The 25,232-nt window shown below is 38.0% G+C and overlaps 1 protein-coding gene across 1 annotated transcript in view; it reads right to left on the minus strand.

Annotated features, from left to right (window-relative positions):
* Window positions 1-832: 832 nt before the first annotated feature.
* The window catches only part of POC5 (POC5 centriolar protein), a 28,918-nt gene continuing 4,518 nt past the window's right edge, over window positions 833-25,232 (minus strand). Inside the window, exons 4-20 of the mRNA XM_083354739.1 lie at window positions 23,842-23,944; window positions 18,339-18,449; window positions 15,239-15,435; window positions 12,356-12,532; window positions 12,035-12,151; window positions 11,328-11,507; window positions 10,512-10,674; window positions 7,730-7,807; window positions 7,533-7,610; window positions 7,338-7,415; window positions 7,138-7,215; window positions 6,964-7,050; window positions 6,773-6,850; window positions 5,196-5,365; window positions 4,860-4,973; window positions 3,070-3,246; window positions 833-1,287 (exon numbers count right to left, since the gene is read on the minus strand). Coding sequence (XP_083210865.1) covers window positions 1,141-1,287; window positions 3,070-3,246; window positions 4,860-4,973; window positions 5,196-5,365; window positions 6,773-6,850; window positions 6,964-7,050; window positions 7,138-7,215; window positions 7,338-7,415; window positions 7,533-7,610; window positions 7,730-7,807; window positions 10,512-10,674; window positions 11,328-11,507; window positions 12,035-12,151; window positions 12,356-12,532; window positions 15,239-15,435; window positions 18,339-18,449; window positions 23,842-23,944 — 2,133 coding nt within the window. The 3' untranslated portion in view covers window positions 833-1,140. The remainder of the gene's footprint in view (window positions 1,288-3,069; window positions 3,247-4,859; window positions 4,974-5,195; window positions 5,366-6,772; window positions 6,851-6,963; window positions 7,051-7,137; window positions 7,216-7,337; window positions 7,416-7,532; window positions 7,611-7,729; window positions 7,808-10,511; window positions 10,675-11,327; window positions 11,508-12,034; window positions 12,152-12,355; window positions 12,533-15,238; window positions 15,436-18,338; window positions 18,450-23,841; window positions 23,945-25,232) is intronic.

The following is a 25,232-nucleotide window of genomic DNA, read 5'->3' on the forward strand; positions in this document are numbered from 1 at the left end:
GTTCCCAACCGGGGTTGCTCGTACCCCCTGGGGGTGCAAGATGATATTCCATGAACATAGAACTGCAAGTCTTTATTGCTCCAACTGCAAATTGCAATGGAGAACCAGGAAGAATCATTACCAGCATGGAGAAGATTCACACCACTGCTATTTTGTAAAAAAAATGTTGGTTTATTTATTCATCCACATTTAGGGTATTATCTAATGTCACATTTCTTTTTCCCCCACCCTGGGGAGGGTATTTTTGTACATTCTTAAAATCTACACTGGAGGACCCTATAGAAAAGGAGTCCCCAACCCCCAGTCCACAAATCAGCACTAGTCTATGGCCCACCAGGAACTGGTCTGCACAAGCACGCAAAACCCCATCTGTGCATGTGCGAGATTCATCCAGTGCATGAAATCATGTCCCCCCCCCACCCACCCCGGTCTGCAGAAAAACTGCCCTTCACCCAATCAATCCCTGGTGCCCAAAAGGTTGGGGGGCGCTGCTATAGAACACTTGGTGGGAGTACAGCTGGGATCGAGGATGTCAGTAAATATTACTTATGGAAACATCTGAATTTCCACCATAGTAAATAGCAATAGCACTTAGACCTATATACCTCTCCATAATGGAGTAAGACTAATAAACCAGTTTTATGTTCCACAAAATGAAATTTCTCTGTAATGCTCCTGTTCTACGAATGGCTGAAGATAAAATATGGCAGAATCAAAAAATTTCTGAATGTCAAGTCTGATTATATATGGACAATTTAGACAGCAATTCAGAATGTGGAAAAATGATCTATGCCCTTGTTCACATATAAAGCAGGAATACTTTTTTAGAATATACAAGTTCAATACTTCATTTTATTAAAAACATTAAATAAGCATATATAATAAAATCAGTTTAAGAAAGTAAAAATTTCAAGTATACCTTATTTGCAGTTACACAGAACTACATTATGCCATCTTGGGTGGCACATTTTTTACGCTTCAAAATATCTACATGTACAATATTATTGAGAGGAAAAACATGATGCATCTTGGGTTATTATTCCATTAATTGGCAAACACCAGGGATCACAGATTAAACAATAACCTAGAAATTTTTCTCCACGTGCTTAAAATAAAGTACAGGCATTTCAACTGGCTAACCTACTCCACTACTTTTATTGAATGAGTGTTGCTGTGAGTCTGGGCAAGAATTTTCCCATTGTGTCCTAGATGTCTCACGCTGATAGCATTAGAAGAGTGGTACAGGATTCGAGGATATTTAGCAGCAACAGCTTGAGATATAGTTTGCTGAAAGATAGAAGCAAAAAGTTATTTATTGTCTATCCAATCTCACAAGGTAAAACAATTTTAATAATATATTTTTAAAAATGAACACGGGACAAACATGGCCAGGGCTTGCCAGAAGTTGTTCAATAACTCAGGCAATATCCTCAGATTTTACTAAGCTGCTCCAAGCTTTTTTAACAAACCAGTTAAACCTGTCTAGTCAAACCATATCGCTGAACAGGTTCCAGCACTCCCATTTAAAACAATAAACTATAGCCTAGATAGTCTTAGAATCCATATTAACAGCTTTTCTCAAGATATTCTTGAAACAAAAAGCAACCACCACCACAAAAAATCAAAAGTCCTCTGTATGGAAATTACCCAGCAGCCCAATTTGCCTTAACAGTACAATTTTCTGTCTCTTTCTGGGCCATTTTAGATGTGGGTTATTGTAGCTGAAGCTACAGGAAGAAGCAGTTATCTCTAGCACCTAGTTAAGCAATGAAGCAAATATCCCCTGCTTTCATTTGGAAATAAGAGTGATACCACCAGTCACTTATGTTCTCATCGTGAGTTTGAGAGACACTATTCTTTCTTAATACACATCATGGAAATCAAACTGAAAATCAAGGAAAATGGAAGTGCATGTTTACTCTGGAAGCCAAACAACTATCCCCAATGATATTTCTCTCGTTCCTCCATAGTCTGGCTTAATAACTGGAAACATTCCAGACCAGCATTTTATTAAATCTCATTTGAAAAACATCAAAACTAATTTGTCACCTTGTATAAGTTCCTGTTTCCATATTCCAGTTAACAGAACCGTCTCTAGAATGCTCTGGAGAACTAAGATAACCATCCTGTCTTCTGTTTCTTGCTTCCAACTGACATTCAAAATTCAAGACTCCCCAGCAATCATTAAGCATGTTTCAAGCTATTTTGGGTTATTTTTAGAATTCTTTAAATTTAAATTTACTACACACACACACACACACACACACACACACACACACACACACACTTTTGAATATAGAGATATACAAAATTTATACCAAAACCAAATACAGATGATACTATTTCCAAATTCATAAACCCCACCCTTGGGCTTCAGATAAATGTTGAAGACCAACCTTTTCTACTTGGTAGTAGGAGGCGGGTGTGGTATAATTTAAGGTGAGGTTTGCAGCTACGTGTACAGTATTTTTTAGTTTCTAACTTTTTTGTTTTTCATATATACTTAATTCCCTTCTCACCCTGTGGATGTTAGTGTCTTCCTCAATCTTGGACCCTCTACCAAAGGCCTGGAATTTGATGGTTCTGTGAAATAACTGTTTCTTGCATTGCACTCTTTTGGGCAGAAAGCTCTGATGTCAATTCTGGGGTCTGTTGGAGCCATTTGCCTAGGTTAGGAGTCCCAGTCCCAAATGCTCCTACCACTACTGGGATCACTTTGGTCTTTTCTTTCTACATCCTCTCTAATTCCTCCTTCAGACCCCGGTACTCCTCCTCCTTCATTCTTCTGCTGTCACTTGGCACTGCTATATCTATTGCTACCACCATCTTCTTCTCCTTATTTACTACCACAATGTTTGGTTGATTGGCCAGTACCTGCCTAATGGCACATATGGAATGCTATCACATGCTAGACAAAATACAGGAACCCAAAAGTGTGAACGAACTAATTCAGTAAGCATTTTTAATCTGAACTTCTACAATAATTCTGATGAGAACCCTAAAGCAAACCAGTCACCAATCAAAAGGAAACATAAAGTGCAGACATTACTCACAGAACTCATTATTTACCTGAGTGACAGGATGATGTTTCTCCACCACAACAGAATTCATGGGGGGTGAAACACCCAAGACATCTAAGTTACTGCAAATACGATTCTTTGCTGCAAAATCTGAACGACCAGTGATTTTTGCAGTGACTGTCCTTCCAGCCTTTTGTTGAGCTGATGTTACCACTCTAGTCATGGGCTGTGGCAAGCCAAACAAAAATCCTAATTATATAAGAACCATATAGCACTTTTTAAAGCAGCTTTAAATTATAAGCTAGATTTCTTATTATTATGTTTCCCTATCTTTGGCTAGGAAAAACTGAATATATAATTTTTTGGTTCCTGGATCATCAAATCCTAACATCATATTCTCATAACAATGGAACACATTCTTTCTATAGTCTTGATAATTGGAAATACAGTCCTATTTTAGGTTATGGATTTGTATCATGACATGAGCATTTCTTCAGAAAAGACAACTAGAAGATTCCATTCCAAACTTTACTTCTATGTAAACAAAACCCTAATTACTAGAGCTGCAGAATTTTTGAAATTTTTCTGAGCTAGAAAGGAAACCCTGGGGACAATAGCCTTATGAAAGCTTCTAGGGCTCTCTTCACCAAAGATAAATATTTGAAATATAAATATTTCAGAGGCATTCACACCTTCAGGGTCCTTTTTCTTATCATTCTTTGCAGCAGTTCATTGATCTCATTTCTTGTCTAGAATTTCATTTTCAAGACACTCCAAATATTTCAAAAAAGGACAGCATTAAATCATTTCATAATCACTGATTACCTGATAATATAAGGAAACTGTTGTTGAGTCAATACCAGTGATTCAACAACAGGCATTTTTTGTCTTACTTCTATTGGAAGAACTGACTGACTTAGGAAAGTGGACATATAGGTAGTCCTTGACCTAGGACCATTCAGTAACTGTTTGAAGTTAAGCTGGCACTGAACAAATGGTGGTTAGTTCTAGCAATCCCAGCACCCCCCCCCCCGCCCCAATATGATCATATGACCGCAATCTGAAGCTTGGCAACTTCCCAGTTGCAGTGCATTGCAATCATGTAATCATTATTTTCAACTTTCTCTGCCAGCTTCTCAGAAAATCAATGAACGAGCTGGCAGTGAATATCCCACGTCACTGGGGTAAGTCTCCCCCACCTGTACACCCTTCTCTTCATTCATGCTGCACTGGCCATTTACACACATCCTGCACCTACTCCCTGACCTGTGCTGCACTCTCCCCAACCCATGCCACACCTTTGTGTAGCCTCAATTTATGCCACTATCCCATGCACCCTTCCCAACCCATACCACACTCTGGCACATTATTCCCACATCTCTTCTTTACCTTCTCCATCTGGCAGCAGCTATGTACCTGCCTGCTTACAGTAGTTTTTGCAACTTTCTGCTGGCTTCCCCACTGAGTTTGGTTGTGGAAAGGCAACCTGAAATTGCCTTGCCTGATGACCATGACATTCAGCTAACAGCAGCAACCAGGACTACAGAGATTGCCATAGCTAAAAGACTGACTATATGGCTTAGCGATGGAAATTTCTGTCCCAATTGTTATGCCGACGATCACATTCCTTAGTATTTTCATACACTTGAATCTATCCTCAACTTTGATTGAAAAAGGGCATAAAAAGGAAGTACGACATTTGAACTAAACTTGTAACTTCCAGATACAGATATATATATTAAAAGTTCCAGTTCCAATGAGTTCTATAGAAAAACTTCCCACTAAACATGTGGAGAGCAAAAGTAGTTTAAAAAAATTAAAATGTTAGTGGGTTTTTACCAGTTTTGAAATGCACATTGTGCCTGATCCTGTAGCAGCACCACAGTTTGTTAAGGCAGCAGCAGAGTCTAATCTGGTTTGAGATGTTACTGCATGGCCTTGGTGAGAAGAAAACTGCAAAACAGCAGAAAAAAATTGTAATAGTCTGCTTTAGATTAAATACATACCTATTTCCTAATTCAAAATATTAATATCAACATATTGCCTTGATTTTCAGGACCAATATCTCTGTAATCCTGATTTAATAATTTATCCACATTTATTAAACTGCCCTAAGATTAGTTCAATGGAACTGAAATCTGCTACTAATCAAGGTTGTGTTAAATGAATGCTTACAAGATCTTCTGCAGGAGCAGATCCAGCTGTTGTTGGAGCAAAATGAGGTGGTGGTTGTGGCAGCGAGGAGGTAGATGGCATAGGCTGATCATACTGAAATGAAGAAAATTTTGCTGTAGGTCCACCAGTGCCAGCACCAGATTCTGCTCTTTTTTCTGATGGATCAACTACTATAAACAAATTAACAAACATTCAGAACTTAACAAAATAATGAAGAGATAAATATTGCTAATATGTAGATAGTATATATCTCATTTTATTATATAAATATGTATCTATATAACTTTGCAAGCAAAATTGAAAAGTACACATTGGTATAAAATTTGTAGGCTATATAATTTGTACTTCCCAATGTAGAAATGTACAGAAATTATCAGCCCTATTTGTTGCCATCTTAATTTAAAAATAGCCCTACAATATTTATTCAATATGGTATGGTATCTGTCTTAAAATTAACTATTACCTCTGTATATGATAGTTTATTCGGGTAAATTCTAAGGTTTAATAGTTAACCTTACTAGGTTTTTGCCAAGAAAGACCATAACCTAAATTCAATATAGAGGAATAAGAGATATAACAAGCGTTACTCTGTGGTAAGATTGGGTGGCCTGTAATTTTTACAAACAACGTACAAGCAGACAGGCAGAATATATATAGGTTTTGCTTCCTGATCCAATATGTTGGAAGCTAATCTAGTCCAAATAGTTTTAAATGTATATTTAAATTGCAAAACTCATTTTCCTACCATCTATGTTGAAGATTTTTGGCAATAATTATAAAGACATTTTAATTTACCCTGGATATTAGGGAAAACAAAATAGCCTATGTCTGTATGTATGTTGTATTTCCCCCCTCCTTTTTATCACTGTTTTTGATTTTGTCATTTTGACACAGAATTTGTTCTTCACACATACAAATATACCATTTTAAAGAGGCAGCTGTTGGGGTAAGAGGGAACTGATTTGGCCTAAAGGCCATAATGAGTGGTCAGTTAGAAATACTATGATTTTGTTTCATGGAGAAGTGGATCAGATTTAAGGTTAAATACAACATCTTTCTAGATGAGATAAATTCAAGATTAAAATAAAAGGAAGGCACTACTCAAAGGATATTTCTTAGTGACAAAAACGCAGTCCCTGTTGTGATCTTAAGTTGAAGACTACCTATATACACCCATGGAATTCTTGCCATTGAATGTTACAAAGTATTGGAGTGCCACCCTGTGGTAAATTATTTCAGATTAAAAAATGACCCTTCCCTTATGAGGAGAAATAAAAAAGAAAAGCATTGATTCACAATATGGGCTCCAGTATAAGCCATTCTGAGCTTGACCCCACCCAGCCACAAGCCTCAGTAAAGGAAGTGATTGCCTCCAAATCCCCCATCTGCCTGTTGCCACCCCCATCTCTGCCTCTTTGGTCAACCTACATTCTGCCTGGCAGCTCACAAACTATGTGGCTCTGGGGCTGCTTGCCACACCCCAGGATGCTGCAGCTGCCTTAGCTCAGTCCCAGTTACCCTTGCCACCCCTCCACTCTAAGAGCCCTGTGGCCCTGAGTTCCACCAGCCCAGCTGACCTTCACCATCTTCTTGCTCCTGCTGCTGACGAAACATGCTCGATCTGGTTGTTGGGCCAGGCTGAAGCTGACTTCGCACTGCAAAAAAGAAAAGCTAAAAGCAGCCCCAGCTTCAGTGCACCAAACCACTTTTTTTTGCCAGCCTACACTTTAAGATCCCTGCAGCCCGTCATTCCATCAGCCCAGCTGACCTTCACTGACTACTTGTTCCTGCTGCTGCTGCTGCTGCTGAAATATGCTTGATTTAACTGATGGGCCAGGATGAAGCTGATTTCGCACTGCAAAAAAATATAAAACTATCCTAGAAGCTTCAGTGCATCAAAATACTTTTTTGCCACCCTATGCGTTCCATCAGCCCAGCTGACCGTCACCGTCTACTTGCTCCTGCTGCTGACGAAACATGCTCGATCTGGTTGATGGGCCAGGATGAAGCTGACTTCTCGCTGCAAAAAATAAAAATAAAAAAGCTAAAAGCAGCCACTGAGCCTCAGTTGTACCAACGTACTTTTTTGCCACCTTACATCCCAAGACCCCTGAAACCTAGCATTCCATCAGCCCAGCTGACCTTCACTGTCTACTTGTTCCTGTTGCTGACGAAACATGCTCGATCTGGTTGATGGACCAGAATGAAGCTGATTTCTCGCTGCAAAAAAATAAAATAAAAGCTAAAAGCAGCCTGAGCCTCAGTGTACCAAAATACTTTTTTGCCACCCTATACTCCAAGACCCCTGCAGCCCTGCGTTCCATCAGCCCAGCTGACCTTCACCATCTACTTGCTCCTGCTGTTGACGAAACATGCTCGATCTGGTTGATGGGCCAGGCTGAAGCTGACTTCTCACTGTAAACAAATAAAAGAAAAATTAAAAGTAGCTCCCGAGCCTCAGTGTACCAAAGCGCTTTTTTGCCATCCTACACTTTAACACTCCTCTAGCCCTTCATTCCATCAGCCCAGCTAACCTTCACTGTTTACTTGCTCTTGCTGCTGACGAAATATGCTTGATCTAACTGAAGGGCCAGGTTGAAGCTGACTTCGCACTGCAAAAAATATAATAAAAGCTAAAAGCAGCCCGAGCCTCAGTGTACCAAAACACTTTTTTTAAAATTAAGTTTATTATTTAAAACATTGGACACGGTACAAACGGACTGACATACCTTCTTGTCTACAATATTCATATATGTATATATACACATAAAATACACTTAAGATACATATCAATTATATATAATAATACAATACTTAGAGCAATCAACCAATCTATAAATTCTAATAGAGACCTTCCTTTTGTTCCCGCCAAAAATAAAACTTATTCCAAATTTTGTAGTAACCTGATTGATCTTTATTTTTAATTTCCAAAGTTAATTTATCCATTTCTGCGCATTCCCAAATTTTCCTTATTACCTCGTTTTCTACTGGAATTTCACTCCTTTTCCAATTCTGGGCAAATGACATTCTTGCTGCTGTAATAATATGAATCATCAGATACAACTCTTCTTTGGAGTATTTCTCTTTTGTTATGCCCAATAGAAAAAATTCTGGACTAAACTCAACTTGTCTTAGTATTTCTTTTAGCCAGGTCCAAATCATTTGCCAAAATCTTTGTGACTTGCTACAGGACCACCACATATGAAAATATGTACCTAATTCTTCGGAGCATTTCCAACATTTGGGAGATACTGTCTTATACATTTTGGCTAAACGTGCTGGGGGAAGATGCCATCGGTAGAACATTTTGAATAGGTTTTCTTTGTAAGATGAAGCCAGTGTTATTCTTTTATTTCTGTCCCAGAGCGTTTGCCATGTATCAAGATCAATGCCATGACCCAAATTTTTAGCCCAAGTCAGCATAGGGTCCTTCACTTGTTCCTCGAACAACTTATATCTCAGGAGCAAATTATATAATTTCTTTATCTGTTTATTATCTGGGCCCAATAATATTTTATCCAAGGTCGTTTCCTGGGTGTTTATCCCCCATTCTTTTTTATCTTTCCCAAATCTTGATTGAATCTGTAAATAGGCCCACCAATCTAGTTTTATTCCTTGTAAATCTAATTCATTTCTAGACTTCAATTCCCCCTCATCATTCATGATGTCCTTATATGAAATTATGTTGCCCAAGTTGAATAGATTTGGATAAACAATCGCTTCGAGGGTGGATAGCCAGACTGGTACTTTAGTATAGTTGTGAATTCTAATTTTGTTCCAAATGTTAAATAATGCTTGCCTAATCCGATGTTTTTGAAAATGTGAAAATAATCCTTGTTTCTCAGTCCATAAAAAGGTGTGCCAACCAAATTGTAAATCATGACCTTCTAAAGTCAGTAATCTTATATTTTTCAGAATTATCCATTCTCTAATCCAATTTAACGCCACGGCATGGTAATATAACTCCCAGACTGGCAATCCAAATCCCCCGTTTTCCTTTGTATCCTGCAAGTATTTCATTTTAATTCTTGGTTTTTTCCCTTGCCAAATAAAATTTAATGACAGTTTGTTCAGATTTCGGAAAAATATTGAGTCAAGTTGTATTGGGATATTTTGGAACAAGAACAAGATTTTGGGCAGGACATTCATCTTGATAACTGCAATTCTCCCCAATAATGAAAGGTTCAGGTTTCCCCATCTTTCCAAATCTCCTTTTATTTGTTTCACTGTTTTATCATAGTTATCTTCTTTAAGTGAAATGCATCTAGCCGTAATATTGATTCCTAAGTATTGTATTTTTTTTACTATTTCTATGTCCATAATTCCAGCCAATTTTTCTTTTTGTTTGTTAGTCATATTTTTAACAATCATCTTAGTCTTATGTCTATTTATTCTCAATCCAGCAACTTCACCATATTTAATTAATTCTTCCAGTAATTTTAATCCCGTGTGATATGGGTCTTCCATGATAAAGACCAGATCATCCGCAAATGCTTGAAGTTTAAAAGTTTCCTTTTTAATATCTAATACTTTTATCTGTGGTTCATTTCTGATTATTCTCGTTAGGACTTCTAGTGTCAATATGAACAGCAGTGGAGATAAGGGGCAACCTTGCCATGTTCCCTTACCAAAACACTTTTTTGTACCATGCTGGGCCTGGCTGCTGGGCCAGGTGGGGGCTGGTTTCACATGTCAAAATAGGAAAGAAAAAAAATCTAAAAGCATCCCCTAAGCCACACTGCGCCAAGTGTTCAGTTCTTGAAGGAGAAAATAAAAATGTATTTAGAATTATGCTGACAGCATAATAAACTATGTCACAAATCTATGAAAGAAAATCTATATAGTTGAAAAGAATTTAGTTCCTCAGAAACTGAGGAGAAAACACTTTTTTCTTTCAAGGAAGGAAAAGGTGATAAAATGGTTAAAAAGAAGAGGGGAAAGTATTGATTTGGTCTCTCACTATTATTTGTGGAAATTAGAATTCTCTACAGATACATCCCACAAAATTTTTAAAATCCATTTATTTCTAACACCAAAGTGGAACTTAAAGAGTATATCTTATATATCCATATTTCCTTCATTGGCCTCTTAAACCCAAGGCAACACTGTTAATCCTCCATAAAAATATTATATATTTATGATCAGAAAACCTTCTGAAAAATTTATATCAGTTCAGTTTTTTCAAATGGCTGAGGAATTCTGGGTACTGTAGTCCTTACACATCTGAAGAGCACCACATTAGGGAAATCAGCTGAGATTACTCATTGATGTAGGGCCAGCATGCTAATAATTTTTCATTCCCCTCATAATACTAACCCTGATCAAGTTTGAAATCTTTGCCCTGAAACATGCTCATTGCCTCTAGATTCAGTGCACAGACACCCCGCATGAAAGCCTTCTTCATGCCATCTTCATAATCTTGTCTTTGGTTCTGCAGTTCAATAATTTCAGACCTGGCCTCCTCTAATTCACTATTTACCTAAGCCAAGAAATAAAAACATTTAATTAATGATAATCACTTAGCATGTTTGATAAAAAAATTGAGGTGAGGGAAAACTGTAGTTAATTGGCTCCTTTAAATAAAAGAAATGGAATTAGCACTGAGTTACAATAGATTTTTGTTTCTTGACTGCTGTAGGGGAAGGGTACAATATACAATGCTTTAAAAAAAGACAAGACACTATGTATATTACAGAAATGGTGTGACTACAATGGTAAAGACATTTGGTGAGCGAAGTACTGGATGAGGACCCAGATTGTTGGGGGCAATAAGCTGACTTTGTAATAATGCCGCTGGAGGGGGGGGGGCGAAAGCCCTAATAAGCAGGCATATACATAGGATGAAGGCTATTGCTAAGCACATTGATTTGTGCTTCTTAGATTGTAAGCCGCCCTGAGTCTTCGGAGAAGGGCGGGATATAAATGGGATTAAAATAAAATAAAATAAATAAATAAATGTTGTTAAGAATGTCACGTTTGCCTACAATCCTATTTAAATTTTCCTGGAAGTAAATCCTATGGGTCCTTTCTCCTAAAGTGAAGTAGTGTGAAAACCAGTTTTTGTCTAATTTAAGTAATACCCTAGAGTGCTATCGTATCACTAAACATTCTCAAATATTCTAAACTCCTCACTTCTTGAAGTTTGGCTTCATAGTCATTGGTGAGTGCAGCACGCATAGATTCCACACTTGTCTGAACAGCCTTTTCCAGGTTTTCTTTCCGTTTTGTATTAAAGCGGGATCGCCAAGTCGCCCAGGCTTTCTTCAATAAGCCTAATTTATATAGCCGACCAGCCAGTTTGTTTGCATATACCTGGAAAGGAATGTCACCAAGGCAGGTCTGAGTTTCACTACACTTTAATTCTTCCCAAAACAGGACTCTAACCTGTGCTATAGTTGTACCATACCAGAATTGATGAAGAGGATAAAAAGTATTGAGTATACCGTATATTGCAGTATCTGTAAAGCATTTTTATATTGTATAAACTATAATACAATTATAAACAAACCATAACTTTCAGGATGAAATCAAACAAAAGCTTGAATCCACATTGGTCATGTTAAAATTCAGATCTTATGGGATGAATAATGTTTTAACATTTTTTAATGTTCATGATTTCATGGGATGATTGTAAGATAATCCTAAACAGCCATAACTTGACCCTAAAGTGCAAACTATCATTTTTAGACCGAATGCAAATGCAGTTTATTGAGACAGATTATTTATAGAAAAGAGGATGAAAGTTTCCACATAGAACTGTTATTTTGATCACTTTTTAAAATATAGTTTTGGATTTTTAAAAAACAAATCCTGATTAACACGAGCAAATTCATATATACCTCTTCTCTGGCCTTTTGTTTGCCCAAAAAATGCTGAAGTCGCCATTTTGTGAATTTTTTCATTAACTCTATCCTGTCCTTTTGTTTCTCAATTGCATGTGTTAGATTTGCAATTACCTGAACAAAAAGAAATTAGAAAATGTGTAAAGAACATTAACTATGCAATTAATTCATTTGAACTTGGTCATTAAAATGAAGCACATATACCAGGGAAATATTGCTCTCCAAACAATTATTTGCTGCAAAGGCAATTCTTAACAGTAACTAATAAGGAAAATGCGGACCAAGTAAAAATTCCTCCTGTAAATTAGAACTTGTTACCTCATCCTTTCTCCCTATGGAAATCTCGTAAGTATGTAGCAATTCCTTCAAGTTCTCCATTTGATTAGTCAATTGTCTCACATCGGCTGCGTGCTTTTCTCTTTCTTGTCTCATCTCTAAGGTATGATGTTCAATAAAATGAAGTTTCCATTTCCTCAACTCAGTCAAAACATTAGTCTTAAAAGAAGTGAAGGAGTTATTTAGTAGAGAAATAAAGAGCACTCTCGAGTTTTTAAAGGCTGTCTGAGCTTTTAAAGGCTAAGAACACAAATGGTTTATATAGCAAAACATAAAAACTGCTTAAAGCGCGGCACTTGAAATTTTGCGAAACTTTCCATGACAGATATTAACTATCAATGCTATCCTAAGATATATGAAAGAAACAAAAAAAACCAAAACCAAAAACAAAGAAACAAAAAAAGAAAAGAAAAATGAAACAAACAGACAAACAAAAACCCCTCTGGCAACTGTTTTGTGAGGAAAGTATTAAAATAACATATTTACGTCCCAAAACCAGATGAATGACAATTAAGTAGCAGCAATCTTGAAAATAATATTTGCATACCTAATTGTTTGCTGCTTTAGTTAAAAAAAAAAGAATAGCGTGAAAAATCTGATAGGTTAAATAAAATATCCTTTTTAAAAAATAGAAAGTAATTGTTTTAAGCAAGATGCAATTAGGGTTTGGATAGGAACATTATATATAGCAATAAATTAATAAAGTATTTTGGGATTTTTTTCAAGGAAGAAAATATCCACTTATAAAGGTTGAGTTTATTTTATTTTAAAAAACTCTAGTACAAAAAAACCATGCTATTTGAAAACTTGTCATTTCCTAGGTATATATTTGTTACAGTAGAAGGGAGATTTCTAATTCTCATTCAGCGGCATTTTTCTAACACCTGCAAAACAAAGATATTAAAATTATTTTATTCTCTAGAACAAAGGAACAAACCAAAAGTGACATCCAAAATTTAAACCTTTTAGCAACAGTCCCTAGAGAATGGCTTCTCGGAGATGGAAATTCCTTCATAGTTATCTCTGTCAAAGGTTAAATGAAAGCAACTACTCTTCTGAATTAAATAAAAGTTTGAACTTAGGCATCAGAAACATGTGACAAAAATTTGAAATGCAGTAGTTTTATTACAAGGAAGCTAAGTACACATGGAGAGCCAGTTTGGTACAGTGGTTAAGGCAGGGGTCTTCAAACTTGGCCCTTTTATGACTTGTGGAGTTCAACTCCCAGAATTCCTCAGCCAGGCAGACTGGCTTAGGAATTCTGGGAGTTGAAGTCCACAAATCATAAAAGGGCCAGGTTTGAAGACCCCTGGGTTAAGGCATGAGCTTAAAAAAAGGAGACTAAGAGTTTTAGTCTTGCCTTAAGCACAAAACCAGTTGTGCGACCTTGGGCGAGTCATTTCTCTCTCAGCCCCAGAAGGGAAGAAATGGCAAACTATTTCTAAACTTTTGCCAAGAAAACTCAGGAACTTATCCAGGCAGTTGCCAGGATTCAACACTGATTCAGAGGCGTGCACAAGCACGTGTACACACACAGTACAAATAACTCAGTTCCAAGAAGATAGGCTTCTGTCTAACAGTCTTATTTCTGGAATGATGAACAGCTGCATTGAGCTAGGGATGTGTTTGTTAATAGAGAGCAGGAATGCTGCCTGACATAATATATCTTGACTTCAACAAAGCATTTGCCAAATTTGTCCATAACCTAATTAGCAAGCTAAGTTAACATAAGCTGGCTCAAATGTAGTTAACAACTACATTTCTGGCTCAAAAATCATGCTCAAAGAGTGATTTTTTTGATTTTATCAACAGAAGTATAATTGAATATAATTGAGAAGTAATAGTTCTATTCCATTGTGCTTTCATGATATCCCACCTCAAGTATTATGTCTGGTTCTACGCACTACACTTTTTAAAAGAGAGAAATTGGGAAGGTACAGAGTAGCTGTATCAGGGTAATATATCGTATGAAGAAAGATTGAAAGGCCTAGTATGTTTAGCCTTGAAACAAAGCAGCTGTTGGGAAATACAACTGAATCTTTAAATATTTGAAAGGAAGCAGGTGAAAAAGAAAGTAAATACATGTTCTGTCTTATTCCAGAGTGCTCAGCACTCTGATATGAATTTAAATTATGGGAAGAAAGGTTCCAATAATTAACAAAATACTTCTTTATACTTCTTACATGAAGGTGGTGGCTCTATTTCATATTTTCTACACATTACTATATCAAATTCAAAGGAAGGTGAAATTTATTAGAAGAAAGATATTTTCTGTTTAAAGTATGGACATATTATACATATTTATTTAAATTTATGCTATGTTCTGTAGAGTTTCAGGTCCTATATGTAACTGCTATGCATAAAATTACTTTAAGTTACTTTAATGTAACTTGAAATGAAAGCATTTTAAATGATTTGAATACCAAAAGAAGCAAGGAAGGGTCAGGGCCTTCTTGGCCACCTGACATCCAAACCACTTAAGAACAGCTTAGATCTACAATTTGCAACAACTGCAATGGATGGGGAAATGGCATGTTCCTTCTCCCTCCTTGTTCTATACCTTATATTGTCTGAATTATATATATTTTTGCTAACTTTTAAAAGAATCGTATTGTGATCAGTCATATGAGATCTCAGCAATATTTATACCCATATCCTCTTTTTTGCTAACTTTAAACTTAAAAATAATTATAACAACTTTGATTTTTATTTTATTTTTACATACATGCATGATGGCATAGGCACATAGTCAAAGGAGACTTCTTTGACGGTATAATATTCCAGAACAAAGGCTGAGGAAAATAAGATACAATGAACCAGGTTATCCACAGCAGAATTTAACATATAGTACAAAAAATTACCTACCTTAAGGCTGCCACTCCACAGATCAAGAATACTCTCTATATGGGTCACTCTATCATCTGAAACGCTCATGTCAGTTACATATGTCCCCTGAAGATCTCTTTGACTAGATGAGGACCCTGGTGACGAAGTTTCTTCTGAACGGATTGGGCAAAGTCCTTCCATATTCATATGAGCTGATTCCTTTACTGATGCTGAAACTATAAAAACAGAAAACCAACTATGTCTCTAATATTGTATTACTGTATTAGATTTTGCTGGATTTGCAGGATATAAGTTGAAAACAAAAATGTCTAAAAAACCCCCAATGCTTCTGCAAACGCCCAATGTTATCTTGTGGCTTCTTACTCAGTTAACCTACAACAAATTTGCTAATCTTTAATAGGATAAAAAATAATCTTTTTGCTATAACTGGCTTTAACACGAACACCTCCAGTTATTTTAAATACAATATCTCTTTTATAAGTAATACATTTTAACATCTGGCAGTTTCTATAAAAATACACATCTTTTTATGTTATGTTCTCTCTTTAAATATATGTTTTGTGTTGGGTAAGAGAAATGTCTCTTAAATTCCACCATAAAGGAAGTGATAGTAATATGTGTATAATATTAATATCTATGGGGCTGCCACAAAGAAGGTGTTAACCTGTTTTCCAAAGCACTTGAAGGCAGGACAAGAAGCAATGGATGGAAACTAATCAAGGAGAAAGCCAACCTAGAATTAAGGAGAAATTTCCTGAGAGAACAATTAATCAGTAGAATGACTTGCCTCCAGAAGTTGTGGGTGCTCCAACACTGGAGATTTTAAAGAAGAGACTGGACAACCATTTGTCTGAAATGGTACAGGGTTTCATGCCTGAGCAGGGGTTTGTATTAGAAGACCTCCAAGATCCCTTCCACTCTTGTTATTCTGTTCTTTAAATGTGTGTTATGGAATAGAAAAACTATACATATAATAAGCTTCTTTAGTGTTTTCCTTTCTTTCAAAAAGGGGAAGAAAATAAAATATTTTACTTATTTTTTAAAAGTAGTGGCAGCTTCATATTCATTAGAGAAGCTTTTTGAATAAAAAAGGATTCCATATAATTAGTAACTTAATTAGATAATAATTGTACACATTTACAATTAAATACACTTGAAGACCATAGTGGATTTGATTTAAGTGAGAGAATATGGTATAAGAGACATACATTAATTCAGGTGTATATGGATACATGTAGGTTACAACTATGGGGATTTATATGTAAAACCCCCGAAAAATCACCACCAGATTAGGCTTATATCTTAAGTCAGGTGTGTCAAACTCGATTTCACTGAGGGCCGCATCAGGATTGTGGTTGTCCTTGTCCACCAGAGGAGCCTTGCTGTCCTTCTCAGGCCATGCAGAAGACCTGCAGTGATGCAGGCTGACCAAAGCCCTGGGCAGTGGAGGGCAAGCGCCCAGTCCAGCCTTTCCCAAGGGGGCACCCGGCTGCGCTTATGTCCTCCTCAAGGCTGCTGCTGATTGGCTTGCTCTTATTGGCCATGTTGTTCATGGTGTGTGTGGGAGGGCAAAATGTGTGTGTCAGAGAGAGGCCCACTCACTCTCCCTGCGAGGAGACCCAGCTTTGTAACCAAAGCATCCTCAACGATAGGATGGGAGACCACCAGGAGAGGTCAGGAAGACGGGCAAAGGGATGGTGAAAGGGCAGCAGGGCTGCTCGTGGCCAAGTGCTAAGGCAGGACTTCCCTCAGACCCTTCTTCCTTCTCATTATAATCTATCTTCATTCTTCCCTCCCTTTCCTTCTTTTTGTCTTTCCTCTTTCCCTTTCTCCTTTCCTGTCCCTTCTTGGATGCTCAAATGCAACAGGGGAAACATTTCTCAATGCCTGCTTGCCTTGTGATCAAATGCCACTTTTGCTAGTAGTCTGTGGCCAATTAAAAGACTGAGAAGAAACCAGGCTCAGTTTATCCCATGCTTGCATTTAGTGGGGGTGTCCTCAGACAACAGCATAACAAAACTGTCAAAATGGTGGCTGTGATAGTTGATCAGAGCTCCTGTTTTTTATGTGCAACAGCTTTAGCATTTAGGAACAGAGGTAAGTTAGTTTTCTATTAATACATAATCCTTAAAAGAGCTCTCTATAGGGACCCTGCCATGGTCTAATTCAGACTGGAAATATAGCAAAGGAAAATATTTTTCCCCAGTCTTCTTTGTGCTGTTTTCCCCACTGGAAATGGCTGTTTGCAACACACAAGGAGGGGATACTTTCCTAAGAGTTCACAGTTCAAGAATACCAGTGTTAACTTGGATTGCCAATAAAGTCCTGTCTGTAACAAAAGAGAACACAAAATTGCCCAAGTCTCAATGGATCCAGGATTGAAGCACAACTGCGTGAACTGGGGCATCTCCAACCAAGTTGTCTTTCCTTCCTTCCTTCCCTTCCCTTCCTCTTCTCATCTCTTTCGTTCCTTCACACTCATGAAGGGGTGACGGGAGGGGGAGAGATTGCCAGCGCTGTCAGTGTTCATGCTGCCGCCAGCCATCGCTATTCTACGCGGGCGGGCAGGACCGGTCCTGGTGAAAGGGAAGCCTTGTGGCTGCGAGGCTAGGTCAGCGAGGGGCCATGGAGGTGCTGGTGGGAGGAGTGGGTGGTGCTGATCTACAACCTGGCTGCATCCATCAAAGCCAGAATGCCCTCAGCCTTAGATCCACTGGGCAGCCCTGGAACCAGCGAGGAGCTGCCCCCACTGCCTCTGCCCCACCCCTTGGGTGTGTGCACAGGAGACGACCAGTCCTGGCGTCTTGGGTGAAGTCAGCCTGCTGAGCAAGACAGCCAGCAGGGATGCTGGACTCCACTTGTGTGCCCGCCCAGGGGAAAGGGCAAGGGGGGCCATTGCTGGTTCCAGGGCTTCCCTGTGGATCTAAGGATGAGCATGTTCTGGCTTTGATGGCTGCCACCAGGTCAGCCTGGGCTGGGCTATTTCCAGAGCAGGTCCCCAGGCCAGACGGAACCACATGGAGGGCCGGATCCGGCCTGCAGACCTTGTGTTTGACATGTCTGTCTTAAGCTAACATAACCTTTAATACTATCCTCTTTCTCGTCCTAGAAGTTATACCTTCTATTCTTGTTGTTCGATTAGATGTTGCAAGTTCTGGGGTTCTTCCATGGCACCTCCATTTCATTCCTGCACTTTCATGCCTGTAGTCACTCATTCCTGGACTCTTACCTATTTCAGATAAAAAAGACTGGCTATATATTTAGACTGGCTATATTTATATTTAGACCGGCAGAATCAAATACTCAGCTTTCCACTGTTCACGCCATTGATCAGAATTCTTCTGTTTTAATATTAGTGCTAGCAATTGGTAATACCTAACTGGACGATGCCACCTATCAATAGTTACAAAAAAAAGAGAAAAGAAGGTAGTTATAGAAGGAATCCAGCTCTAGGGAAACAGACACAGACTTTTATTACTTGCAGTCAGAGTGAAATACAGGCATGAATACAAGCAAGAAGTAGCAAGATTGCAACCAGGCAGCAATATTTACATGACGAAAATGTATCCTATTTTATTTATCAAGTTTTAATGAAATGGGGATACAAGATTATGTGAGACATTTCTCACATGCTTACTCTAAATCAACTGGTCCTTCCTGAATGGAAAATCTTCCTAATAGTATTTTGCAATTTTAAAAAAGCCATTTTAATAAGTGCCAGTTGTAGATAATAGCACTATCACAAGTTTGATAAAGTACTTCAGAGAAAGGTCAAGCTTTAGGACAGATTCACTCAAACACAAATGCTCCTCACTGGAGTATCATCACCTTACTAAGAAGCAATACAAAACAGCCACACATGTGCCACTGCTCCACTATAGCTACTGTAGCCTTATAAATTTTGAGATTTAGTTAACTAAGTGCTAAAACATTCAAATTCAAGATTTAACATTATAGCATACCTTATTCTGATTTCCCCCCCATCTAGATACCAAACTTTTTTTAAATATAATTATCTTTAAATTTAAATTAAAGTGAAGGTTTTTGATTAGTAACTACCGGTACAGCCACCTGTCAAAATGTACTGCATCTAATCCATAGACTGTTGTTTTATTCAATTTAAATTTTTTGTAGGTATCAATTTCTCTACGTGCTCAACCAACTAGAACAGGGGTGTCAAATTGCCAGCCCGCGGGCTGGAGGCGTCATCTGGAAGCTGCGCCCACCCCATTGCAGGCAATGGTAAAACCGTCCCAATATGTTGTGTGACATCACGTGACGTCACGAGTTTGACATGTCTGAACTAGAAGGTCTACAATCTATGATTTACCTCATAAAATGAAAAGTACCAGAGAAAATCAGGCAGCAAAACATGATGACATCACATTTTTCCAAGCCATTTTTAAAGGTAAAAACACCCTGAGATGTAAGGGCTTCCTAAAATTGAAAATATAATCAGTTATAGTGCAATCTATTTACCTAGCTGGGATCTTTTCAAACTATCATTTTTTACTTTCATTCTTCTTTCAATCTGTCTACATTCCTCACTTTCTATCCTTAAAGCTTTTCATGGCCCTTCCTGAGCATACATTTGTGTGGGAGCACAAACGGCGTTTTTTATTATAAATACCTAATAAGGGAATATGGTTTTGAACCTAACCTAACACTGATGCATAACACTATGCCACCCAGAATCATTCACAAATGTAAGACACCAAATCAACAAGAGAACATCCTGTATGTCTGAATGTAACAACAGACATTTGGTCAATGTATTTTATGGCAGGCTATTTTGCATTCAAGCCTATCATTTCCAAAAACAGGTAACCCCCAAACACCTACAACAAATACATGTAGCAAAACTGAATATAATGATTTTCCATAGTTGGTCCTCTCAAAACACACATTTTATTTCAAAGACTTTCTGCCATCAGCTAGACACCTTCATCAACACTTAAGTCCAAACTACTCAGGACAAGTATTTAACCAACGAAGACTGTGCTAGACTCACCCATGAGAATGGTAATTGGCCCTCAACATCCCCATTAAAGTAGAGAAGTATTGTTACCTCTAGAACTTGACAACTCTGCAACTACATGTCCAGAAGATTTCAGAGAAGAGGAAATAGAGATTTTTTTGCCAGTATTTTGTCATAATAGGTTAGGATTTAAATATGAAGCTGATCAGTGCTAGCCTTGCAAAATACTGTTTTTCTCATTAGTGTCAAGACATCTTGACACTGTTCTTAGAATACTCAGAATTCTAGAATTTTCCCATTATTTGAATCTTAGCAGTTTCTGCAATATGCTATTAAGCTGCATTTCAACAGCCATGCTAGTTCCTCAGTCAGCACTCTATTCCTAACGTTTTTATATATGCAGTTATGTGGAACATTATTATTAACTGGACATAATTTTTAGAGTTCTTTTCAGAAATGCAAAACTTTCTATTTTACTCATAATCATTTTTATATTAAGCACAAAATAAATGTGAGGTCTATTTAGAAATATCTCCAGATTCAATATGTAAAGGGGAGAACAACTGAGAACATTTAGTACAATCTAGGAACTAGGTTTGTGTGGAAATCAAAATATCAAGCTAGGTCTGGAAGAAGATAGGTTTCAATCATGAAAAGTTATAGGGTAACTTTGGGCCATCTGTCTTTTGTTAATCCTAGACCAGAGGACACCCCCCCCCCCAAGCTTTTGGATACCAGGGACCAGTTCTGTGGAGAAAGATTTTTCTGCAGACCAAAGGGTGTGGTTTCATGTTCTGCCTGCATGGTGCCAGTCCATGGACCAGGTGTTGGGGACCCCTGTCCTAGACTTCCCATAAGCTTTTACTTGGGTGGGGTAAATGGTATCAAAAATTAAATTTCTTGAACAGAAAATGTGATAAAATATAATATACAATAATATAAGAAAAAGCAACTACTTAGGTATAAGGAGGACTAAGGAGGACTAAGAATTTGAGCTGGCCATGGTAATAGAGCCAAAATTTGTGCCAGCTATGTCCTTTCCCTTCCTACTTAATACAATCCTTTTATACTATATATAGTATATTTAGACATGAATTCCCTTTGTTCAGAGAAGAACATTTGCTTCCATTAGATATGTAGATGAATGGAGCCCTTTGTCACTAATTTCATACTGTACCTCTTCAATCAGTCATAACCAATTATTTGCTTTCCTTTTTAGCTCCAGATTAGAGGACTTGTTTTGGGTGCAGACTCTGATTTAATTATATAATTATTTAATTATAAATGGACATATGTAATCACCTTCCTACTATTTTACTAGTGGGCAGAAACAATATTATTGCCAAGTCAAGACTTGTTTTCATAACATATATACATAACATATATAACAGCCCAAAAAGCTAATCTTTTTCTGTGGGTAAAGGCAGTTTCATAGTTCCAGACAACTATGTTGGCACTAGTTGTGAGATGTCACAATCATTTTTAAATTGGGGATGTTTTACATTTTTTATGTTTTTATCTAGATTTTTGTCAACCACTTAGAGTTATTTAAGATGGGCAGCAGTATAAATCTGCAAAATGAATGAATGAATGACCAAGCAAGTAAATGTTTTTACAGAGGATAGGTTCCTTGAAGGAAGTTTTTTTTCTTTAGGCTTATTTTTTATAACCAGAACAAAGAAATAAGTTTTCTTTTTATGCAAATTTAATTTGTGAACCAAGAGCAGAAATTGGAATTCCAGCCAGGGTCTAGGGCTACCATTATGCAGCTGGGTCAAACCGATGTAAAACATTATGTCCATTTGAAGTATACAGCAAATGTTACACAACTATATATGTGGAACAAACATTTTATTAAGCCCTACTGAATCTTAGATTCTATGCCAGTATTGACACTGAAAATCATTCTAACTTTGCCTGTTCTTTGAAAAATTAATTTAAAAAACTGGTGTTATTTTAAACAAAAGCTGCCTACAAACATTAGTACTATAATGACGTAATATATTTTGAATGTCTTTAGATGAATTAAAGTAGTATTTAACATTTGAGAAAAATAGACATTCATAGAACTAATACTTTTAGAAATGCCTCAACAATGATTTGCTGGCTAAAAACCAATGATTTATGCAAGTTATTAAATATCTATCTTTCATGTAAGTAAACTGTCACATTCACACTGTGATTCAATATGAAGAATTCTATATCTAGCTTAGCCAACAATACTTCTTCTAGGACAGGGCTTTTCAACCAGTGGTATGGGTACCACCTGTGGTACATTGGCACCTGGCAGGTGGTACGCAACCATCCTAGAAAAGTGGTAGTGGGGGAGGGGAATGAGCTGAACCGGTGGCAGCACCACACAAGCCTGAGCGAGAGATGGCTGGAGCTGCAGGGCTGTGTGGAAGCATCAGGATCAGCGCTTCTTCGGGGATGTCAGGGCTCAGTGGAAGCGCCAGGATCAGCGCCAGTTTCCAGCTGGAGCTCAGCGCTGATCCTGGCACTTCTGCTGAGCCCAGAAGAAGCGCTGATCAGCTGGAATGTTGCAGCATCTCCAGGGTCTTGTGATTTACATTCAGATGCTTGGCAACTGATTCATATTTATGATGGTCACAGTGTCCCAGGGTCATGTGAAGTAACCAAAATCTGTTACAACCACCCAGCAGACAGGGGGAATAAAAACAAAACACCCCTCCCACTGCCAATCCTGAACAGAAATGCTCACAACGATGAAAACCTCCAACAGGAGAAAGAGTGCCACCAGGCAGGCAGGCGTCTTGCTCGGCTGTGGCTTGGGGGGCACTTTTTTCAGTGCCACTGTAGCTTCAAACAGTCACTAAACAAACTGTTGTAAGTCGAGGACTACCTATACTTCATCACTTTTTTCCTTTTTTGGGGGAGTATCAAGTTTTTGACACCTTGCTAGGCGACTGGTGGTACTCAGATGCTGCCATATCCTAAAAGTGGTACAATGGGTCACAAAGTTGAAAAGCCCTGATCTAGGATATTTGTAAAAAATACAGCACATACACAAGATGTCAAACTATGCCACAAAACCTCTTTGAGGTAAATTTTACTATAAATTAACAAAGCATCTTAGTAATGGAAAATAACAAATAATTGTACAGTAATGGAAAATTACAAATAATTGTATAGGGATCATAAAAATTGTGAGTATATTCTATTGGAAAACGTAATTAAGTTATGGAAAGGATCTACCTATAGTTGGGTGATAAAATAAAAAATATCTCAGAATAAATACCAAGACTCATCAAATTCTAATCTTCTGGACTCTCCAAATTCTGAAGACCTTCATTTAATTATCACAGACGAGACTGAATCAAATGAACCCATGGCTTGATTTTGTTTAAGATAACATTCTATAATTTTTGCAAGCTTCACTAGTGGATAGATAGTTCAGGGTAACGGCTAGCTCAAAAGCATACATATAACTCTCAAGTGATAAACTATGTACCAAATATAGTCCACATACCAAAATAAAAAAGGTCATCAGTCTATTCAACTAGAAACCCTATTTTTGCCATGAATTCTCAAATTTCAGCATGGATGATCTTGCACCTTTAATTTGTTTATAAAATAGGCCAGTTTTTATGCTTAAAAAAAAAAGCTCAGTTTCACATGTTACCTGCAGGTGTCTGATGAACCTCCATGTGATCTGATTGTCGCAATCCACTTGGCTCAAACTTAGGGGTAACTACTGCATAACGAAGCAACTCTTCATATTCATCCTAGCATAAAAAAAAATAAGTATTTGTTGGTAAGTGAAAGTAAATGTTTAACACGAGTGTATAACTCTTTGCAAATTAAGGATGTGCAAAGCTTCAAAAATTGTTTGAAAATGATCCTTCAGAATGAGGAAAATTTATGTCACTCTTGTCTGTAATTCTTCAAAGCAGCTATGTCTTCCCTTATGATCATAGCAATAGCACTTAGTTATATACTGCTTCACAGTGCTTTTACAGCCCTCTCTGAGCAGCATGTTGCCCCCAACAATCTGGGTCCGGGCGGGGGAGAGGATGCTCCGTTGCTAGGAGACCGGCTGGGTTCCTCTAGTCTAGGCTTCTTGCATAGGGGTGAGGAACCGCTGCTCTTCCTTTTGGGAGGCGGAGGGGGGGGAAAAATTCCCTTCTAGGGGGCGGGGTTTAGCGCAGAGGTATGCCCCAGGCATGCATTCTGCAGAGACTGTGCTTCTGAGCATGTGCAGAGCGTTGCTCTACCTTCCTTACTGGGGCTGGGGTGTTTTTATGCTATGATTGCAAAAGCTGCCGGGAAGGGGAGGGGTGTGTGTGCTTGCAATTGGGGGCAAAGCAACCCCAGGAATTGTTCAGAGGGTGCATCATCCTTGCTATTGTATAGATCGGGCATAAATTATTTGATTGTTTTTTTTTCCACTTTTGTACTTTGCTTTTTAATATTTATTGCCCTGTACACCGCCCTGAGTCCTTCGGGAGAAGGGCGGTATAAAAATTTAATAAATAAATAAATAAATAAATAAATAAATAAATAAATAAATAAATAAATAAACCTTCAGCTGGTGAGACTCGAACTGCCAAACTGCGGGCAGCTGGGAGTCAGCAGAAGCAGCCTGCAGTACTGCATTCTAACCACTGCACCACCAGGGCTCATGAACTCCACATGATCTCAGGAAACAATGTAGCTACTTTAAAAAGCTGAAGATAGGTACACTCTTTGGACTCCAAAGAATTTTTGTTTAGAATCAAATGCAAAACATAGCACGACTTTACCCCTACCAAGGCAGGGAACGCTCTTGAAATAATTTCTGTTTCAGAAATAATTTTACTAAAGAGAATATTGGGACTGTGGGCTAGATTGGAAAGGGTTAGAGAAAAGCCTGAAAATAGCCTGCTTTTATGAATAGCAGTGATGTGCTAAACCCACATGAATGCTAAAGGGCGTGGCTGTGGTCATGGCTGATTGGGGGGATGTGGCCAAGGTGGGCGTGGTCACATCAATGTTGCTCATGGTGAGGGACGCCTGTGGGGTGTGGGCAGAGAT

The sequence above is a fragment of the Vipera ursinii genome (assembly GCF_947247035.1).
Source record: "Vipera ursinii genome assembly, chromosome: 2".
In the NCBI taxonomy this organism is placed as follows: Eukaryota; Metazoa; Chordata; class Lepidosauria; order Squamata; family Viperidae; genus Vipera; species Vipera ursinii.